Source organism: Boeremia exigua, assembly GCF_020726555.1.
Source record: "Boeremia exigua strain MPI-SDFR-AT-0100 chromosome Unknown C7974scaffold_11, whole genome shotgun sequence".
Lineage (NCBI taxonomy): Eukaryota > Fungi > Ascomycota > Dothideomycetes > Pleosporales > Didymellaceae > Boeremia > Boeremia exigua.
This window is the reverse complement of record NW_025763528.1, coordinates 293,701-308,825: the sequence shown is the minus strand read 5'-3', so window position 1 is coordinate 308,825 and position 15,125 is coordinate 293,701. Positions and strand designations below refer to the sequence as shown.

Here is a 15,125-nt window from a genome sequence, read left to right as displayed (position 1 = left end):
AAGATTAGCACATGCATGACCCCGCAAAGCACCTGGCGAACAGCGAAGGATTGTGCTGCACTCAGGCGTCTAACTTGCCACAAGGCAGCGACGAGGCTACATGCGAAGAATCAATAACACCAACCAGAAGCTTCATTATTGGTGCGGTTACGCTCAAGTGGATATATCAGTTGTAATCTAGAAGTCTTTTGGCTGTGCGAAGGAACACTTGAATCGTTTCAGCTCGCCAAGAAGCGATTTGGACGCGCCCATATTAAGATAAGCTGCAGCTGCGTGTCCCTCAGCCTTTCTTCATCTTCATTTCAGCCTTCCCACAACTTCATTTCAGTTTTCATTCACCTTCATTGCAGGCTGTTCGACCAGTCTATGATCTATCATGAAAGTCCCCGACGTCTTCCTCATCCTACTGCTGACCTGCATAACTGCGCATTCCTGCCAAATTCTCCTTCTCGAGTATTTTAGAAAACAGCTCCCCCGAAGATTGAAGCAGCACGAGAACATCTGGTATTTACCTGCGACGTCCATCTGTCTATCTGTCGCGGTCGTCGTTGCTTCAGCTTTGACAAAGCCGAACACAACCACGCAATGCCTACAAGATGTCGAAGTTAACGCAGATATTGGAGGCATCGGGGTTCTCCTTGGACTGTTCCTGCCCACTGTTGTCATTGGCATGGTGCTCTTATCCGGACACTGGAAGGCCGAGCCTTCGGGGGCGAAAGAACTATGCATGGCTCACATGGCGAGTATGTCAACCCGACTGAAGCATTAAGTGCCTTCTTCTGACTTTTCAAGATTTGCTTTACTTGACGGTAAACCTCTTGAAGTCGCATCACGAAATTAGCATCCGAGACACTTTGGTTGCTTGCTCTAGCATTGACGCCATTAGTGCTTCCATTTCCATGGCTATCTCGGATAAGGACGTACTTGCTGCGCGCAAGCTTGTGATGGCTGGGCTCATACTTCAAGTAACGGCCTTTGTCTCTCAAGGCTTTACTCTCAGTAGACTTTCAAGATTCCCAGCCCATTGTATTACCGAGCTGCATCATCCAACGATCAGTTCATCAAAGGGGCTCATGTGGAGTTACTTTGTGCTCCGAGTTCTCTCCACTTTCTCGCTAATCCCAACAGTAAGGCGTCTCATGAACCGCCTGAACGAAATCGAACACGCTCCACGCCAAGGACTGCAGGTCAAAGAGGCCAGAAGTTGGGAATCACTACCTGCTACCTTGTTCACGAACTATCTTTGCTTCGGCGCACTTGCCTTCATTCAACTGGTTCCAACTCTCAGTATTACGCGAGCAAGCTTCCCTCAGTCTGCCGAAAAACTGCGAACCGAATGGGGCCAGAGCGCAGCGCTCATAGTAGCTTCAGTGGCCATTGCCCATGTCGGATTCTCCTTCTTCACCCTGTTCCGTTCAGATGCAATGAAGCATCGCCTTGCTGTATGTGAGGCCATGCGAACCTCAGTAACCTGGGCATTGCCTCAACGAAGTTGGAAAACATCCACGGTCGGGAACGTTCTGCAACAACGATCACCTTTCTCCAAAGTAATACTGCGGCCGAGCGACGAGCTCCTTGTGGATGATACGCAGCTTCGGCCGTATGCCGAACTGAACTTAAGCAAGGAAGAGCAAGACGGGCTCTGGGAAGAGCTGAAACTTGCATTCGTCGAGAACGACAAAGTATACATCATGGATTGTCTGAACAGAGGCGCACCAGACAATCGCCTAGACGAAGAAACTCGAGAGTATCCGATACATATGGCTGCTCGATTTGGTAACTTGGATGTCCTTAGCCGGATCCACCCTCCCGGTCCCCATAACACGCTGACAGCCACTGATCAATTTGACATCGAAATGCGGAACATCCTTCGAATCTCTACCGACTATTTTGATAGATTACTCTCTCCGAATGTATACGAGGAGACACCGCTTACACTGGCTGTCAATGTGAACCAGAAATCAGCAGTCCAGTGGATATTAGACCGTTTTCGGGAGATCCCGGGCACCTCAGTCGAGCTCTATGAACGTGCGGAATGGGAAGTGATCCGAGTAATGGAATCTTTAATCCAAGCCGAGAAAACAGACCTCCTAACCATCTTCATGCACAAATGCCCGCATTGGGAGTCGACGAAATTTCGGATCAATCAGTGGCACTGCGGAGCCATTGACTTTGCGCTGCTAAGCTTGAAACCAAGGTCAGCGGAGCTGATTATGTCTAAATGGAGACAACCCTACTTGCTCCCAGACCATTTATACAACAAAACGTTATGGAAAAGGCTCGAGGTTCTTCCTGAGACCACGAGTAAAAAATGGTTCAAGTTGTTTCGGGACAACTCCCCTGATGCCCCCTCAGAGATACAGTTCCGTGACGATCTGTTGAGAGAAGGCCACACCGAATTGTTGGTTAACTTTGGATACGATGGTCAATCATTATGCAAGGCTATGTTACCTTCCCCTCGCGAATATAACAGTGCTCGTTTCATGGCTGGATATCCTCGCGACGCCTTAGCCTCATTGCCTACCGAGACCCTCGACTGCATGCGCACGAGAACAGTAGAGGCTCTCGAGCGTTGGTCTGCAGCGGGCGCTCGTAACTAGTCGAACTTTTCAACAGCGGTCAAGATTACAGAAATTGAGCCTTTAAGAGATCTACTAGCCGAAGAGTTATCGCTAGGCAATGCCACAAGGATGGCCAACGCCATCTGGATCCAGCGGACGATCCCAGATGAGAGTCGCAAACGTTGGAAATTCGGCATTTACCGAGTGATGGTCGTTGTCGTACTCGACTTGAACTAGGCATCGTATAGGAAAAACGACATGATCAGTCTTTTGATAGAACACGGAGCGCTTGTTTTGGAATCATCGAGACTAGCATCTAGTGTGCTGGAGGATATTCTGAAAGCAGATAGAGGAGATTCCACAATCGGACACCCTACGTTGAAAGCACTACATCTATGTCAATTCTTGGATGAATCAGTGTTTGGTGTTCTCCTGAAGCAAGCTGCTGGCGAGAGTCTTCACCGCTCGACCGGAACAGGGTATGCGCTACACATATTGTGTGCAGCTATAGTAAAACCACAGCATTTGGTGTGTGGCTGGTGCTTTAGTACATGCTTGTGGGGTATTGAGACTCTGCTCAGCCTGGAGTGTGGTCCGCTGGTACAAGACAGCGAAGGAAGATTGGCAAAGCATTTCTTGAAGAAGTTCGAGAGCCCGCCCGGTCCTACGAATTATAATGAAGATTTTCACGCTCTTGTAATTCAGATCCGTAAGGTTGAGGGGACGCTAAGTCTCTGGGAACAGTACCACGAAGCCCCCAACAGGCTGGAAATGCCAGGGAGGACGGTCGAGTATCCCAGTGGGATAGGATATCCAAGTCGCAGGGAGATTCACAGGCAGTTTGCGATGTATGATGTTTTGAAACATCACAACACAGATTTAGGCAAGAGATAATAGACCTTTGAAAGATAGAATAGATCTTGAAAATTATTTTCACCAAATACTACCTTCTAAGCTTAATGTATATTAAGTAGATACCTTTCTGTCAGGTCCCATCTCATGTGACTTGGAATGGAACAACGATATATACTATAGCGAGCGAGGACTCACTATCAAGAGTGAGTCGTGATACCTTTTGGAGGCTTGCCTGGTTCAGTGGCTCAGTACTGAGGCCTGACAACTGCGCACAAAGACAAAAGCAACAATGAAGAAGTACAAAAGATAGTAATACTCTCTTCCTTAAAATGATGTATCTTTTGTGTACTACATGTCTAAGATGTTAAACTACAAGTACTATTCAGACCTACAACATATCCCTTGTGTCCATCTGTCGTTGTGACAACACTCGGTACCGTCTTGCTGTCTTTACGCGCCACTGTTTTCCGAATTTAATGAACAGTCCTGTCGAAGCAAGAGCAAGAACGGTGATGAGCGCAAAGGTCAACATGACGTTTTGTAGTCCAACCCTCGTGACCCAAGGGGTAAGAGCAAAGACGAAGATGGTAGAAATGACGTTACGAGTGAACGTTACCCCGACAACAGCATCTGCAATGATCTACAACGACGTTAGACGGGGACTGTAAATACAGGTAATAGATACTCACATCGGTGTACGAATCGGTTAGGTAGGTCAGGGCGACACTGCAAATGGGCGGCATTGCGAACGAGAACATGCCTATACCAACAGCCACGATAGGCCAGTGAAGCCCCAGACCAAGCGCATATCCGAACATTAATATTCCTGGGGTGGTCAGTATGACAATTTGCGTGAGATGATCTAGTCTGGCTTACCGGCAGGGAAGAACGGCGCAAACGCGAGCAGCAGCCAAAGACGCATCTCAGGCTCGTAGACACCATTGTTCTTACGGGCCAGCCATAAGATCAGCCGATCGCTGAATGGCGAGCTTACAATTGTACCGAGAGTATTGCCAACCAAGGCTGGTATGCTCATCAGTCCCACCTGAGAGGCGTTGAAGTTGTATGGTGGTGCTGGCAGGTATGTCGAGATCAATGTCACTGATACCTGGAAGGCGGCAGTTACGAGACCGTAAAGAAGCGCGACGTATAGAACCGCGGGTATAGTAGCCATCACGACGAAAGGCTGGTATGTGTGGTGCAACAGCTGCAGCACCGAGCCTTCTGACGTAGTCCAGGGTATCAACCGTCGAAGGTAAGACTTCCGTGGGGGTGGTACTGTTGTGACAATTGAGTCGACGGGCCGGAGATCGAGAGACTTGTGGTCGGTCGATTTGCGGTGGTCGAGCTCATCGCTGGCAGCAACGATGGAAGGTGTGCCGTTAATGCTAGGCACGAACTTAGTCTCCTCGTAGAAGAACGTGAAGAGGATAAGAAGGACGCCGAGGATGATGGCCAGCCACCACCATAGCCATCGCCAGCCTTGGTCAATGGTAATGTAACCTGCAGCTATAGGCATCAGAGAACCTCCAATAGTCATGCACCATACGTAAAGATTGTTCATGAGACCTCTCTCATGGACGAAGAAGACATCTATTCGTTGTTTAGTGAATGTAGAATAGGGCAGTCAGGAGTACTTACCTGCAACTGTCATCTGCACGATAACCTCCGCCAAGGCACCCAGGAGGCAGTTGAAGAGGTTTGTTAGGATGAGGTCGGCAGCATTCTGCATCTTTGCTGACCAGATCATGACGGCTATCTGGCCGATCAAACTGAAGAGATACATGGGCCGTCGCCCGTACTTGAGGGCAAAAGGAATAAACAAGATGGCGCCAACTGCGAGGGCTGCGGATCCAGTCGCGTATCCGTTGTTGAGTAGCTCGATGGTGAAGCCTAGCTCTTCCATCATGGCAGGCCATGTGGGCGTTGCCGCGGATATACTGTGGGAGGTTGTCAGTCCCTGTACGGAGGATCGAGTATGCAGTCGCAATTCACTTACAGGCCAAAGATAGCGACGGAATAGAGCAGGGTCAATCCGAAGTTGAGGTACTTCTCCCATGTCTTCCAATTCTGGTCCTCTTAGTGGAGTCAGCTGAAGAGAGAGGCCGTCAATCATACCAAAGGATCGTTTGGGTCGTTCGTTGGCTTGGGATGGAGGACAACTTCGACTTCCTCATGAAGGTCCCCGGTAGCCCGTCGCAACTCTGTCGCGTTGTCAGTATGTGTTGCATTGAAAGCTGTCCAAGCGTTCAGAGTGACTTCGTGCGGACCTTCGAGTGTGATGGTGCCAGGTGGCCATGCCGTCCTGCTATCGTCGGCGGTGCAGGGTGACGACTGCATTGCGGATTAAAGTCAACTCGATGATCGAGGGCAATGAGTCTTGATGGTCGAGTTTACGACTTTGCGCTCAACATATAGCGACTGAGCCGACATCGTCCCTATCAAAGCTAGGAGATGTGTGGCTGCCAGTCGCCAGTCATGGGTCCAGATCTGGGGTAAAACCTGCAGCATCAACAGTGATAACAACTGAACTTAACCGCTATCAAATGCCGTGCCTAACTTTCGGCGGCTCCTGGGCGTTGCTCCCCAAGAAAGGGACGTTCCGCGCGCCTGGACCTACCTATTTGGGACGTTTCTGCTCCGCAACCCCAGCCTCCATTACAAGGGGCGAGCATGAGCAGACCGAAATACGATCTTGGGTGTCGATCAGAGAATAGCCAATAGAGTCTCTCAGATGTAGGTATCGACTATTCAGATACCGCGAGAAACATCTGTAGGGCACCTCGTATCTCGTTCCGTTCGTGCTCCTTAACTGCAGATAGGCTGTAGGCTAGACGCCGCTATCTTCGCGAGATAAAACCGTACAATGAATGCATCTAAGGCTTTAGGGCTCCTAGCTAGGGTTGGCGCCATTTGACATGCGTACTCCGGATAGGCTGGCGTTGTTTGTCCCCCTCCAATGGAAGTACCGAAAACAGCAGCTCACGGGTCCGCGGGTTGCGGGCTCTCACCTATAGCCGAATCAATGCCAGCATCATTACTCATCAATATCTTCGATTGTGATTGCATCTCTTTCATTCTCGCGTTTCAGACAATTAAACTTGAAACTCGACACGAGATTGGCCCGGCATCGAGCACCATGATCGCAATGGCAGCCACTCGTGTATTCGTTAATGGGCGCATATTCGCGTCTGTGAACGCACAGAAAGAGACGACCAACTTCGCCGAGTGTATGGTCGTTAAGGATGACAAGATCTTGCACGTCGGAAGCAAAGATGACGAGTTGGTTCAGGAGATCCTCCAAAGCGGCATTGGGGTTACCGACCTGGAGAATCGTGTTATCATACCGGGCTTCATCGATGCGCACACACATCTCCTTTTCTTTGGTCTTTCGTTACGGAAGCTGGACCTTACCAATTGCAGTTCACTTGAGCTGGTTGAGTCAGCAATCTCCAGCTATGCGAAGAAACATCCAGAGATGCCCCGAATTCTGTGTCGTGGATGGCATCAGCCGAGCACTGGACGGCTGGCTTTAGCTACGATGTTGGACGAACTTGATCCTCAACAGCGGCCCATCTATGTCGAAGCACTAGACCTACATTCAACTTGGGTCAATACCGCTGCCCTCAGAGAACTTCCTCTGGATCATACCCAAGACCTTGACAATCACCAGGTTTCACGCGACGAAAGTGGAGATGCAACCGGGCTATTTGCTGAAGGAGGACAAACAGACATCGTCTGGCCTTACCTCAATGAGAAGTACACCGAGGAAGACAAGCAGGCCGCCCTTCAGGAAGCCTTCAACATGTATACTGCAGCTGGATATACTGGCGCGATCGACATGGCGATGGACGATAACGCTTGGGATGCGCTGAGACTCTATCGCGAGAAGAATGGCGCACTGCCTCTCCATGTTGCCGCACACTGGCTAGTCCGTCCGGCGGGTGACCTAGAAGCACAAGTCGACGTCGCCATCTCACAAAACAAGCAATGGCATCCTTCGTCAACGCCAGACTTCTGCGTTGTAGGCATCAAACTGATCTGCGACGGGGTCGTAGATGGCTGCACTGCCGCTTTGACGCAACCATATCCCGGCCATACTAATCTCATCGATCCTCTTTTCACGAAGGAGCAGATGGAGCTGGTCGTGAAGAAAGCAGCACAAGCCGATCTCCAGGTCGCTATCCATGCCATCGGCAACACAGCTGTTAAGCAAGCCATCGACTCGATCGCACAAGCCAACACGCCCGCAGGTCGCCACCGCATCGAGCATCTTGAGATCACAAGAGAAGAAGATGCAAAGCGTCTGGGTGCTCTAGGCATCACCGCGTCCGTTCAACCGGTTCACTCTGATCCGGCGATCCTGATCGATTACCAAAAGCTAATCGGGCCACACCTCTGGGACCGAGCCTTCGCGTACAAAGAGTTTCTCGATCATCATGCATGCGTGGCATTCGGCACCGATGCGCCGACGGCACGTCATCTGCCGCTACCTAATCTGTACAATGCGACGACAAGGAGAAGTGCTACGCAGCCGCAGATGACAGAACGGACGACGCCGCACCAGGCACTCACGATGAGCCAGGCTTTTCATGCTGCAACAGCTGGAGCTGCCTACTCACGCTTTGCCGAAACCTGGACAGGCAGTCTGAGGGCAGGTTTGCAGGCTGATTTTGTAGTATTGGATTCGAAGTGGACTCCCGAGTCGCTGTTGGATGACAGCGTTGCGGAAACATGGGCGAAGGGTAAAAAAGTCTATCAGGCAGTGTAATGAGCATGAAAGGTTCCTGTAGAACGTCAATGATCCATGGCATGTGTATAGCGCACGCGCATCGTTTTACTCTAGCTAAGATCCTCGTTTGTCATGTAACTGGATTTGATGATACTTGCGTAGAGCATCTGAGCATCGGTCATCCCATGCAAAGGGAGCTTGTCTACAGGCTGGACGGGCAACCTGACCTTCGCAGTACCCGCCTTGAATAGCAAGTGCGAGCTTCGTACGCCCAAGGCCATCATCCCGCCCAACACGATCACCGTCAACGTTCCATACGAGCAGCTCACGATCTCCCAACCCCCTGCGCCAAATACAGCCATTGGATCAGAAAATGTCATTTCCAGAAAACAGAAAACCCACACATGAAGCAGAACCCACGGCTTTCGAACCCCAAAGGTCGCCAAAGTGAGGACATGTGTCACTGTGTCACTCACACAAGACCTCGTCTTTTGAGATAGCAGCAACACCTGCAAACGCAAAAACACCCGCTTTTCGCAGTATCGTCATGCCCAGCAAACGAAGAAAATCCAACCATCGGTCGTGAGATACGGGTTTTTTGACGTCTCGACGGCAGAGTAAGCATGCCACGGGATTGTCGCATTTTCGAATCACAGACGAGAGCCGCAATGGAACAGACCACGAACTGTGTTTGTTGGGGTTGGGAGGCTGCAGAAAAGCAGACATAACCAGCGCAGCCATGATTTTTCGGCGGGGAAGCAGAGAGTCTTCTCATGGCCTGGTATCATTAAACTTTCGGTTTGAACGGCAGGGAGGGTGGCGGAGGGACGAGAAGAGCAAGACGGGGCTGCTGTTAAAGTGATAATGCACGGGCCAGGCCTTGCGCACTGATAGATTAGCCTGATCCAACTGATGTTGTCAAGAGTGGCACGTGCAAGCATGTGTGAGCATGTGTGAACATTTACGACTTGTTGAAATTGCCGCTAGTTTTACTACTATCCACGATGTGTCGACAAGATTCTATCAAACCAAACGCCAATTCGTATGCAACCCATATTTGATACCAGCTGTGTTGAAGGAAGGGATATGTTGAGGCGCCGGACTCCCACGCTGGTGTTGAATGTAAATGCAGCAAAAAATCAGGAAAACGGAATTACCACTCGGTGTTGAGAGTGAGTGGTTTAGGTAGGGTTGGGTGCAGCGGCACCGGTGATGTCGCCGCCCTCAGACTCCATAGGGGCACATGTGCAGAAGAGGTTGGTGTCACCGTAGGCTGTGATGTGTCAGTTGAGTCTCTATGTATGTGGTTGTGTCGAACTTACCATCGTCGAGCCTGGTAACGCTAGGCCAGAACTTCTTTTCTTTCAAGTATGACAGGGGGTACGCAGCATCCTCCCGGCTGTATGAGCGGTCCCAGTTGCCAACGATAAGATCTTGCTGGGTGTGGGGCGCGTTGGTGAGCAAGTTCTTGCCGGCACCCTTGGGCTGCTTGCCATCCTCGACGTCCTTAATTTCCTTGCGGATTGAGATCAAGGCATCGCAGAAGCGGTCGAGTTCGACCTTGCTCTCCGACTCGGTGGGTTCGATCATGAGAGTGTTGGCAACGGGCCAGCTCATGGTTGGGGCGTGGAAACCGTAATCCTGGAGGCGTTTGGCGATATCGATAGCCTCGACACCGGCGGTCTCCTTGAAGCCACGAACATCAAGAATGAACTCGTGAGCGCAGCGACCCTCGGCATTGGTGTACAAGATCGGATAGTGAGGCTTGAGTTTGGAGAGGATGTAGTTGGCGTTCAGCAGTGTGATCTTGGTGGCCTGTGTCAGTCCAACGGATCCCATCATCTTGATGTAAGCCCAAGAGATGGGCAGAATGGAAGCGCTGCCCCAAGGCGCACCAGAGATTGGGTAGACAGCTTGTTCACCACCAGTCTCGTTCCTCAAGTGACCGGGCAGGAAGGGACTGAGATGGCTCTTTACACCGATGGGTCCAACACCAGGGCCACCTCCACCGTGGGGAATGCAGAAGGTCTTGTGGAGGTTGAGATGGCAGACATCGGCACCAATCTCACCTGGCGAACAGAGACCAATCTGAGCATTCATGTTGGCACCGTCCATGTACACCTGTCCTCCGTACTGGTGAATCAGATCGCAAGCTTCCTTAGCCGCAGGCTCGAAAACACCAAAAGTGGAGGGATACGTGATCATGAACGCACCGAGCTCGTCCTTGTGCTTCTCGCATTTGGCCTTGAGGTCAGCGATGTCGAGGTTACCGGTAGCGGTGTCGCACTTGACGGGCACAACGCGCATACCGCACATAGCAGCACTGGCAGGGTTGGTTCCGTGGGCCGAAACGGGGATCAAGCAAATGTCGCGCTTCTTGCCCGGCTGCTGCTCGAGATACTTGCGAATAACGCGCAGACCAGCAAACTCGCCCTGAGCACCGGAGTTGGGCTGCAGAGATACGGCGTCAAATCCGGTGATATCTGCGAGATCCTTCTCGAGCTGGCCAATCATCTCAAGGTAACCCTTCGCACGCTCGAGAGGCAGGAACGGGTGCAAGTTGCCTGTGGTTTCCCACGAGACGGGCGCCATCTCGGATGTCGAGTTCAGCTTCATCGTGCAAGATCCGAGAGGAATCATAGAGTGGACGAGGGACAGATCCTTGGACGCAAGGTGGTTGATGTAGCGCAGCAACTCGGTCTCGGAGTGGTGCGAGTTGAAGACAGGGTGTGTCAAGAACTCAGAAGTTCTCTTGTACCCCTGAGGAGCCTCCACAGCAACTTCTTGGGAGAAGTCAACCTTTGCGTTGCCCTTGGTCAGAGTCTTGAGCAATGCTGAGATGGTCTGGGAGGTTGTAGTCTCGTCGAAAGACAGGCCGATGTGGTTGTCATCAACCTTGCGCACCAAAATCTCGTTGCGCTCCAGCTCAGCAATCAGGGGCTCTGTGTTGTTACCCGTCCCTACCACAAATGTGTCGAATGCTGCTGGGGCGTTGTCGAGCTTGGCGCGAGTACCGGTCTTGTATCCAGCTTCGATGAGCGCCTGCTGTACGAGCCTGGTTTTCGCTACGACCTGTTTGGCGATTTGTGTCAAACCGTTGGGTCCGTGGTAGACAGCGTACATAGCGCTCATGTTCGCGAGCAGCGCCTGCGCAGTGCAGACGTTGCTGGTGGCCTTCTCACGACGAATGTGCTGCTCTCGTGTCTGCAGAGCGAGACGCGCCGCCGGATTACCCAGCCTGTCCTTCGAAAGTCCGATGATACGTCCAGGAATCTTACGCTTGTGCTTGTCGACACTGGCGAAAAACGCGGCGTGAGGGCCACCGAAGCCAAGCGGGACACCGAAGCGCTGGGCATTTCCCAGGGCAATGTCTGCGCCAAACTCTCCCGGTGGAGTGAGCAGCGTAAGCGCAAGAAGATCAGTAGCTACGCTGAAGAGCGAGCCCTGCTTGTGAACCTTGTCCGCAAGATTACGGTAGTTGCTAACGCCACCATCGGTGTCAGGGTATTGTGCCAAAACACCAACCAAATCCTGCCCAAGCTCCTCAACGCGCTTGCTGTTATCCGCAAGTACATCTGCGACTTCGATCTTAATACCAAAACCTTCCGCACGAGAGCGAAGGACCTGAATAGTCTGGGGGTGGCAGGTGGAGGAAACGAGGAACGTCTTGTTCGGACGCTTCTGGCGCGAGGCTGGCAATGAACCAAAAGACATAGTCATGGCCTCAGCAGCGGCCGTGGGCTCGTCGAGCAAGGAAGCGTTCGCAATCGACAGACCAGTCAGGTCGGTGACCATGGTCTGGAAATTGAGAAGCGACTCCAAACGACCCTGACTGATCTCGGGTTGATATGGAGTGTAGCTGGTGTACCACTGGGGGTTCTCAAGCACATTGCGCTTGATGACCTCAGGGACATTGGTGTTGTAGTAGCCCTGGCCGATCAAGCTCTTTCCTGGCCTGTTCTGACCCATAATCCGCTTCGCATTCTTCAGGAAGACAGACTCGGGCACGCCGTTCGCCTGCCAATCTGCGCCATGGCGGTCTGAAAGCTTTCCAACGCTGAGTTCGCGATCGTTGAGAATGTCTGCAGGGATGACCTGGCGCACAAACTCATCCAAACTGCTCACAGGCGGGTCGAGCGCCTTGAGCATAGCCTCTGCCGACTCAGCAGAGGGGCCAATGTGTCTACGGGGAAATGTGTCGAGCGCCTCCGTGGGCTTTGCGGAATCGACACTCTGTTTGGGTGTCTCGAAGACATCCTCGGCGGGCTGGACAGCCGCAGCCTGTTGGAATGCTCTGAACTGCTGGCCATAGCTCACAGCTGCTCGCTGGGTGCATTTCGCGACCGCTGGGCGAGTGAGCTGAGCACTGCGAGTAGAGCGAGCGAGCCTTGTGGCAGAGCCCACTGCTCTGAGGCACGCTGTGCGCATTGTGATCTTTCTTCGTCCGCGGGGACTAGGAATCTAAGTGTGGGGCGAGATAATCTGGGGAAGTCGCGAGCGCGAAAGCTGAGAGAAGTCAATTGCACTGCCAACCAGATTTGGGGAGTGAGCCATACAATAGCTGCAGCTCGACCAGAAGTATACACGATTTGCCACTGCTCGTGCCGTTTGCTGTCGTGACGCGACTTGCAGGGAGCCGTTCAAAGAAAGTTGTCTACTTCAAAGACGCAGGGAGGAATGAGGGAGAAGAAGTCTCGTCAGACCCTTCCTCAATAATTTCCAACAATCGACCTAGCTAAGGTGTATCTGCACCACCAGTCCATAAACCGTCATTATCCGTAGCCCTTGACTGATTCGGCGCCGCTGAGGAAACCGATAAGAGGGTTGGCACCCTTACCGAGCCAACGGTCGCCTCGTCTGGGCGGCCATGAACAGCGCCAGTCCGGCTCGCCTGCCGTAGCTGCAACAAATGTACCAATGAGGCAACTTTTTGCATTGTATTAGACCTGAAAATGCAATCTGTTACTCCATCTTTGATGCTCAGCGACTCCGCTTTCCTCCCGCATATCACGAGCTTTTCGCGTTCGCGGACCCTGACGCGTTGCGGGATCGATTGCCCGTCGGAGATCGCGTATCTTTCTCCGTCCCTTGATAGACGATCACCACCTCTCCATCGCGGCCTTGGCATGTTCAGTTGTGCAGTTCGCAGTTTGACATTTCAATAGGATTATCACTCAAATACCGCGCGCATGTAGAGGACGCGCGCAAACTAGGCCAGACCATAGTCCAGACAGACGACATACTTTCTCACAAGACATCACCAACATCACCGACATTACCAGAAACAAGCGTTTTGTGGATTTTATATTATTCTGATATTCTAGTACTATGAGTGAATGGGCCGTGGGATCTCGGACGTAAGGGTTGTGTTTTTTGTCTGTAATCTTTATCTGTGGTTTGTGACCTGTGTTGCGTGTGCTGGGGGGGGGGGGGGGGGGGGGTCGTCAATTTAAGGTCTTTCGTTCCTTCCATTTCCTTTTACTAGATCCGAGAGAGGTCGGCATTTCAAGTGCTCTGACCCAAACTGCCGTCTACTCATACATAGGTAGTATGCGTCTCGGGACTCGGATTCAGATCATTCAGCATCGTGAACGACCGGATCCCTTCACGGGGCATGAAGGGGACTGCGTGGTGGGTGGCTGTTGGGTACGTGTAATGGTCGGCTGTGACCGGGGTCCAGATGGGCGCGACGGGTTTGGGCCGTCCATACTCAACGGAGGGGTGCTCGTACTCTTCCTTCGGGTGCTCGTACTCTTCCTTTGGGTGCTCGTACTTTTCCTTCGAGGTCTCGAAGGAGTCCTCAAACTCGGAGGGCGAAGGGTACAAGTAGGGCGCAGGGCAATCCGCGGGCGCGGAATATTCAGAGGGGGGAGAAGAATACTCGGGCGGGTGAGGGTACTCCGAGGGGCGAGGGTATTCCGAGGGGCGAGGGTACTCAGAGGGGCGAGGGTACTCGGATGGGTGAGAGTACTCAGAGGGGTGAGCGTACTCAGAGGGGTGAGCATACTCGGAGGGAGGGGTGTACTCCGAGGGGCGAGGATACTCCGAGGGGCGAGCGTACTCAGAAGGGTGAGAGTACTCGGATGGGTGAGCGTACTCTGAGGGGTGAGCGTACTCTGAGAGGTGAGCGTACTCAGACGGGTGAGCGTACTCAGAGGGATGATGGTACTCCGAGGGGTGAGGGGGCTGGGAGTAGCCAGGGGCCGGGTGAGAGTAGCTGGGCGTCGGCTTGACGTGGTATGTCGTAGGCTTCGCATAGCTGGAGTAGACGGGGCTAGGCTTGGAGTACGACGACGAGTAGGCAGGGACCTTGCCGAAGCAGTCTCCGAAGCCGTCCTGACAACCAGCACCGCAGTGGGCCTCAGAGAAGCCGCACCAGCCGTACTCTAGAGCCCGTTAACATTGTCTCTTTGCATGGCGGCGACACGGGAACTTACGAGAGCAGCAGTTGCCGTGCTCGAAACCGAAGCAGGTAGCGTCGTCGGGGGTTTTGGCACCACAGATGCCGTGAGTAGCTGGATCAGCGGGCTTCTGATACTCGACCTCATGATGATGATGGCCTGGTGCGCGGGCGTAAACGCTGTTGGAGACATCTTTCTGCGCTACGGCAGTAACAGCCGCCGCAATAGCGGAGAGGGTGACTTTATGCATTGTGGTTGGAGATCGCAGAAGCGGGAGTTTCTGAACAAATTGTGAAGCTGACAGAACAGTGGCGAAAGGATGAAGTGGGAGGCGGACGCAGTATTTAAAGCTGGTGGGCATCGAGAAAAATTCATATAGCGGGCACTGTACTAATGATGCATATATCTGGTTGGGAACATGAGCTCTACCAAGTAGAAAGGATGGAGCAGGGTCGCATAAAGACTCGGTACAGTGAACCCTCATCGTATCGTCGTCCAGTCGGCATCAATATCCAGTGTATCAGGGCGAACAAACCCATGATTTTATGGTACTGCACGCAACATAGAGAGGTACAG

The 15,125-nt window shown here is 52.3% G+C and overlaps 4 protein-coding genes across 4 annotated transcripts; 2 read left to right on the top strand and 2 right to left on the bottom strand.

The window, feature by feature from the left end:
* Positions 1-288: 288 nt before the first annotated feature.
* Positions 289-2,710, top strand: C7974DRAFT_43360 (uncharacterized protein). The gene is made up of 2 exons (XM_046144929.1): positions 289-743; positions 793-2,710. Exons 1-2 carry the CDS (start codon positions 377-379, stop codon positions 2,598-2,600), a joined length of 2,175 nt encoding a protein of 724 aa, XP_045993151.1. The 5' UTR covers positions 289-376; the 3' UTR covers positions 2,601-2,710.
* Positions 2,711-3,750: 1,040 nt separating this feature from the next.
* Positions 3,751-6,052, bottom strand: C7974DRAFT_465620 (synaptic vesicle transporter). Its single transcript, XM_046146300.1, has 7 exons — positions 5,687-6,052; positions 5,535-5,620; positions 5,416-5,486; positions 5,058-5,356; positions 4,293-5,009; positions 4,106-4,242; positions 3,751-4,056 (listed from the first exon to the last, which is right to left on the bottom strand). The coding sequence occupies exons 1-7, from the start codon at positions 5,754-5,756 to the stop codon at positions 3,805-3,807; spliced, it is 1,632 nt and encodes a 543-aa protein (XP_045993150.1). The 5' UTR covers positions 5,757-6,052; the 3' UTR covers positions 3,751-3,804.
* A 512-nt stretch (positions 6,053-6,564) lies between these two features.
* Positions 6,565-8,187, top strand: C7974DRAFT_436405 (amidohydrolase 3; the record flags this gene model as incomplete). Its single annotated transcript, XM_046145128.1, has 1 exon — positions 6,565-8,187. One exon carries the CDS (start codon positions 6,565-6,567, stop codon positions 8,185-8,187), a length of 1,623 nt encoding a protein of 540 aa, XP_045993149.1.
* Positions 8,188-9,102: 915 nt separating this feature from the next.
* On the bottom strand, positions 9,103-12,967 carry C7974DRAFT_401656 (glycine cleavage system P-protein-domain-containing protein). Its single transcript, XM_046142624.1, has 3 exons — positions 12,705-12,967; positions 9,471-12,654; positions 9,103-9,421 (listed from the first exon to the last, which is right to left on the bottom strand). Exons 2-3 carry the CDS (start codon positions 12,574-12,576, stop codon positions 9,330-9,332), a joined length of 3,198 nt encoding a protein of 1,065 aa, XP_045993148.1. The 5' UTR covers positions 12,577-12,654; positions 12,705-12,967; the 3' UTR covers positions 9,103-9,329.
* Positions 12,968-15,125: the final 2,158 nt, after the last annotated feature.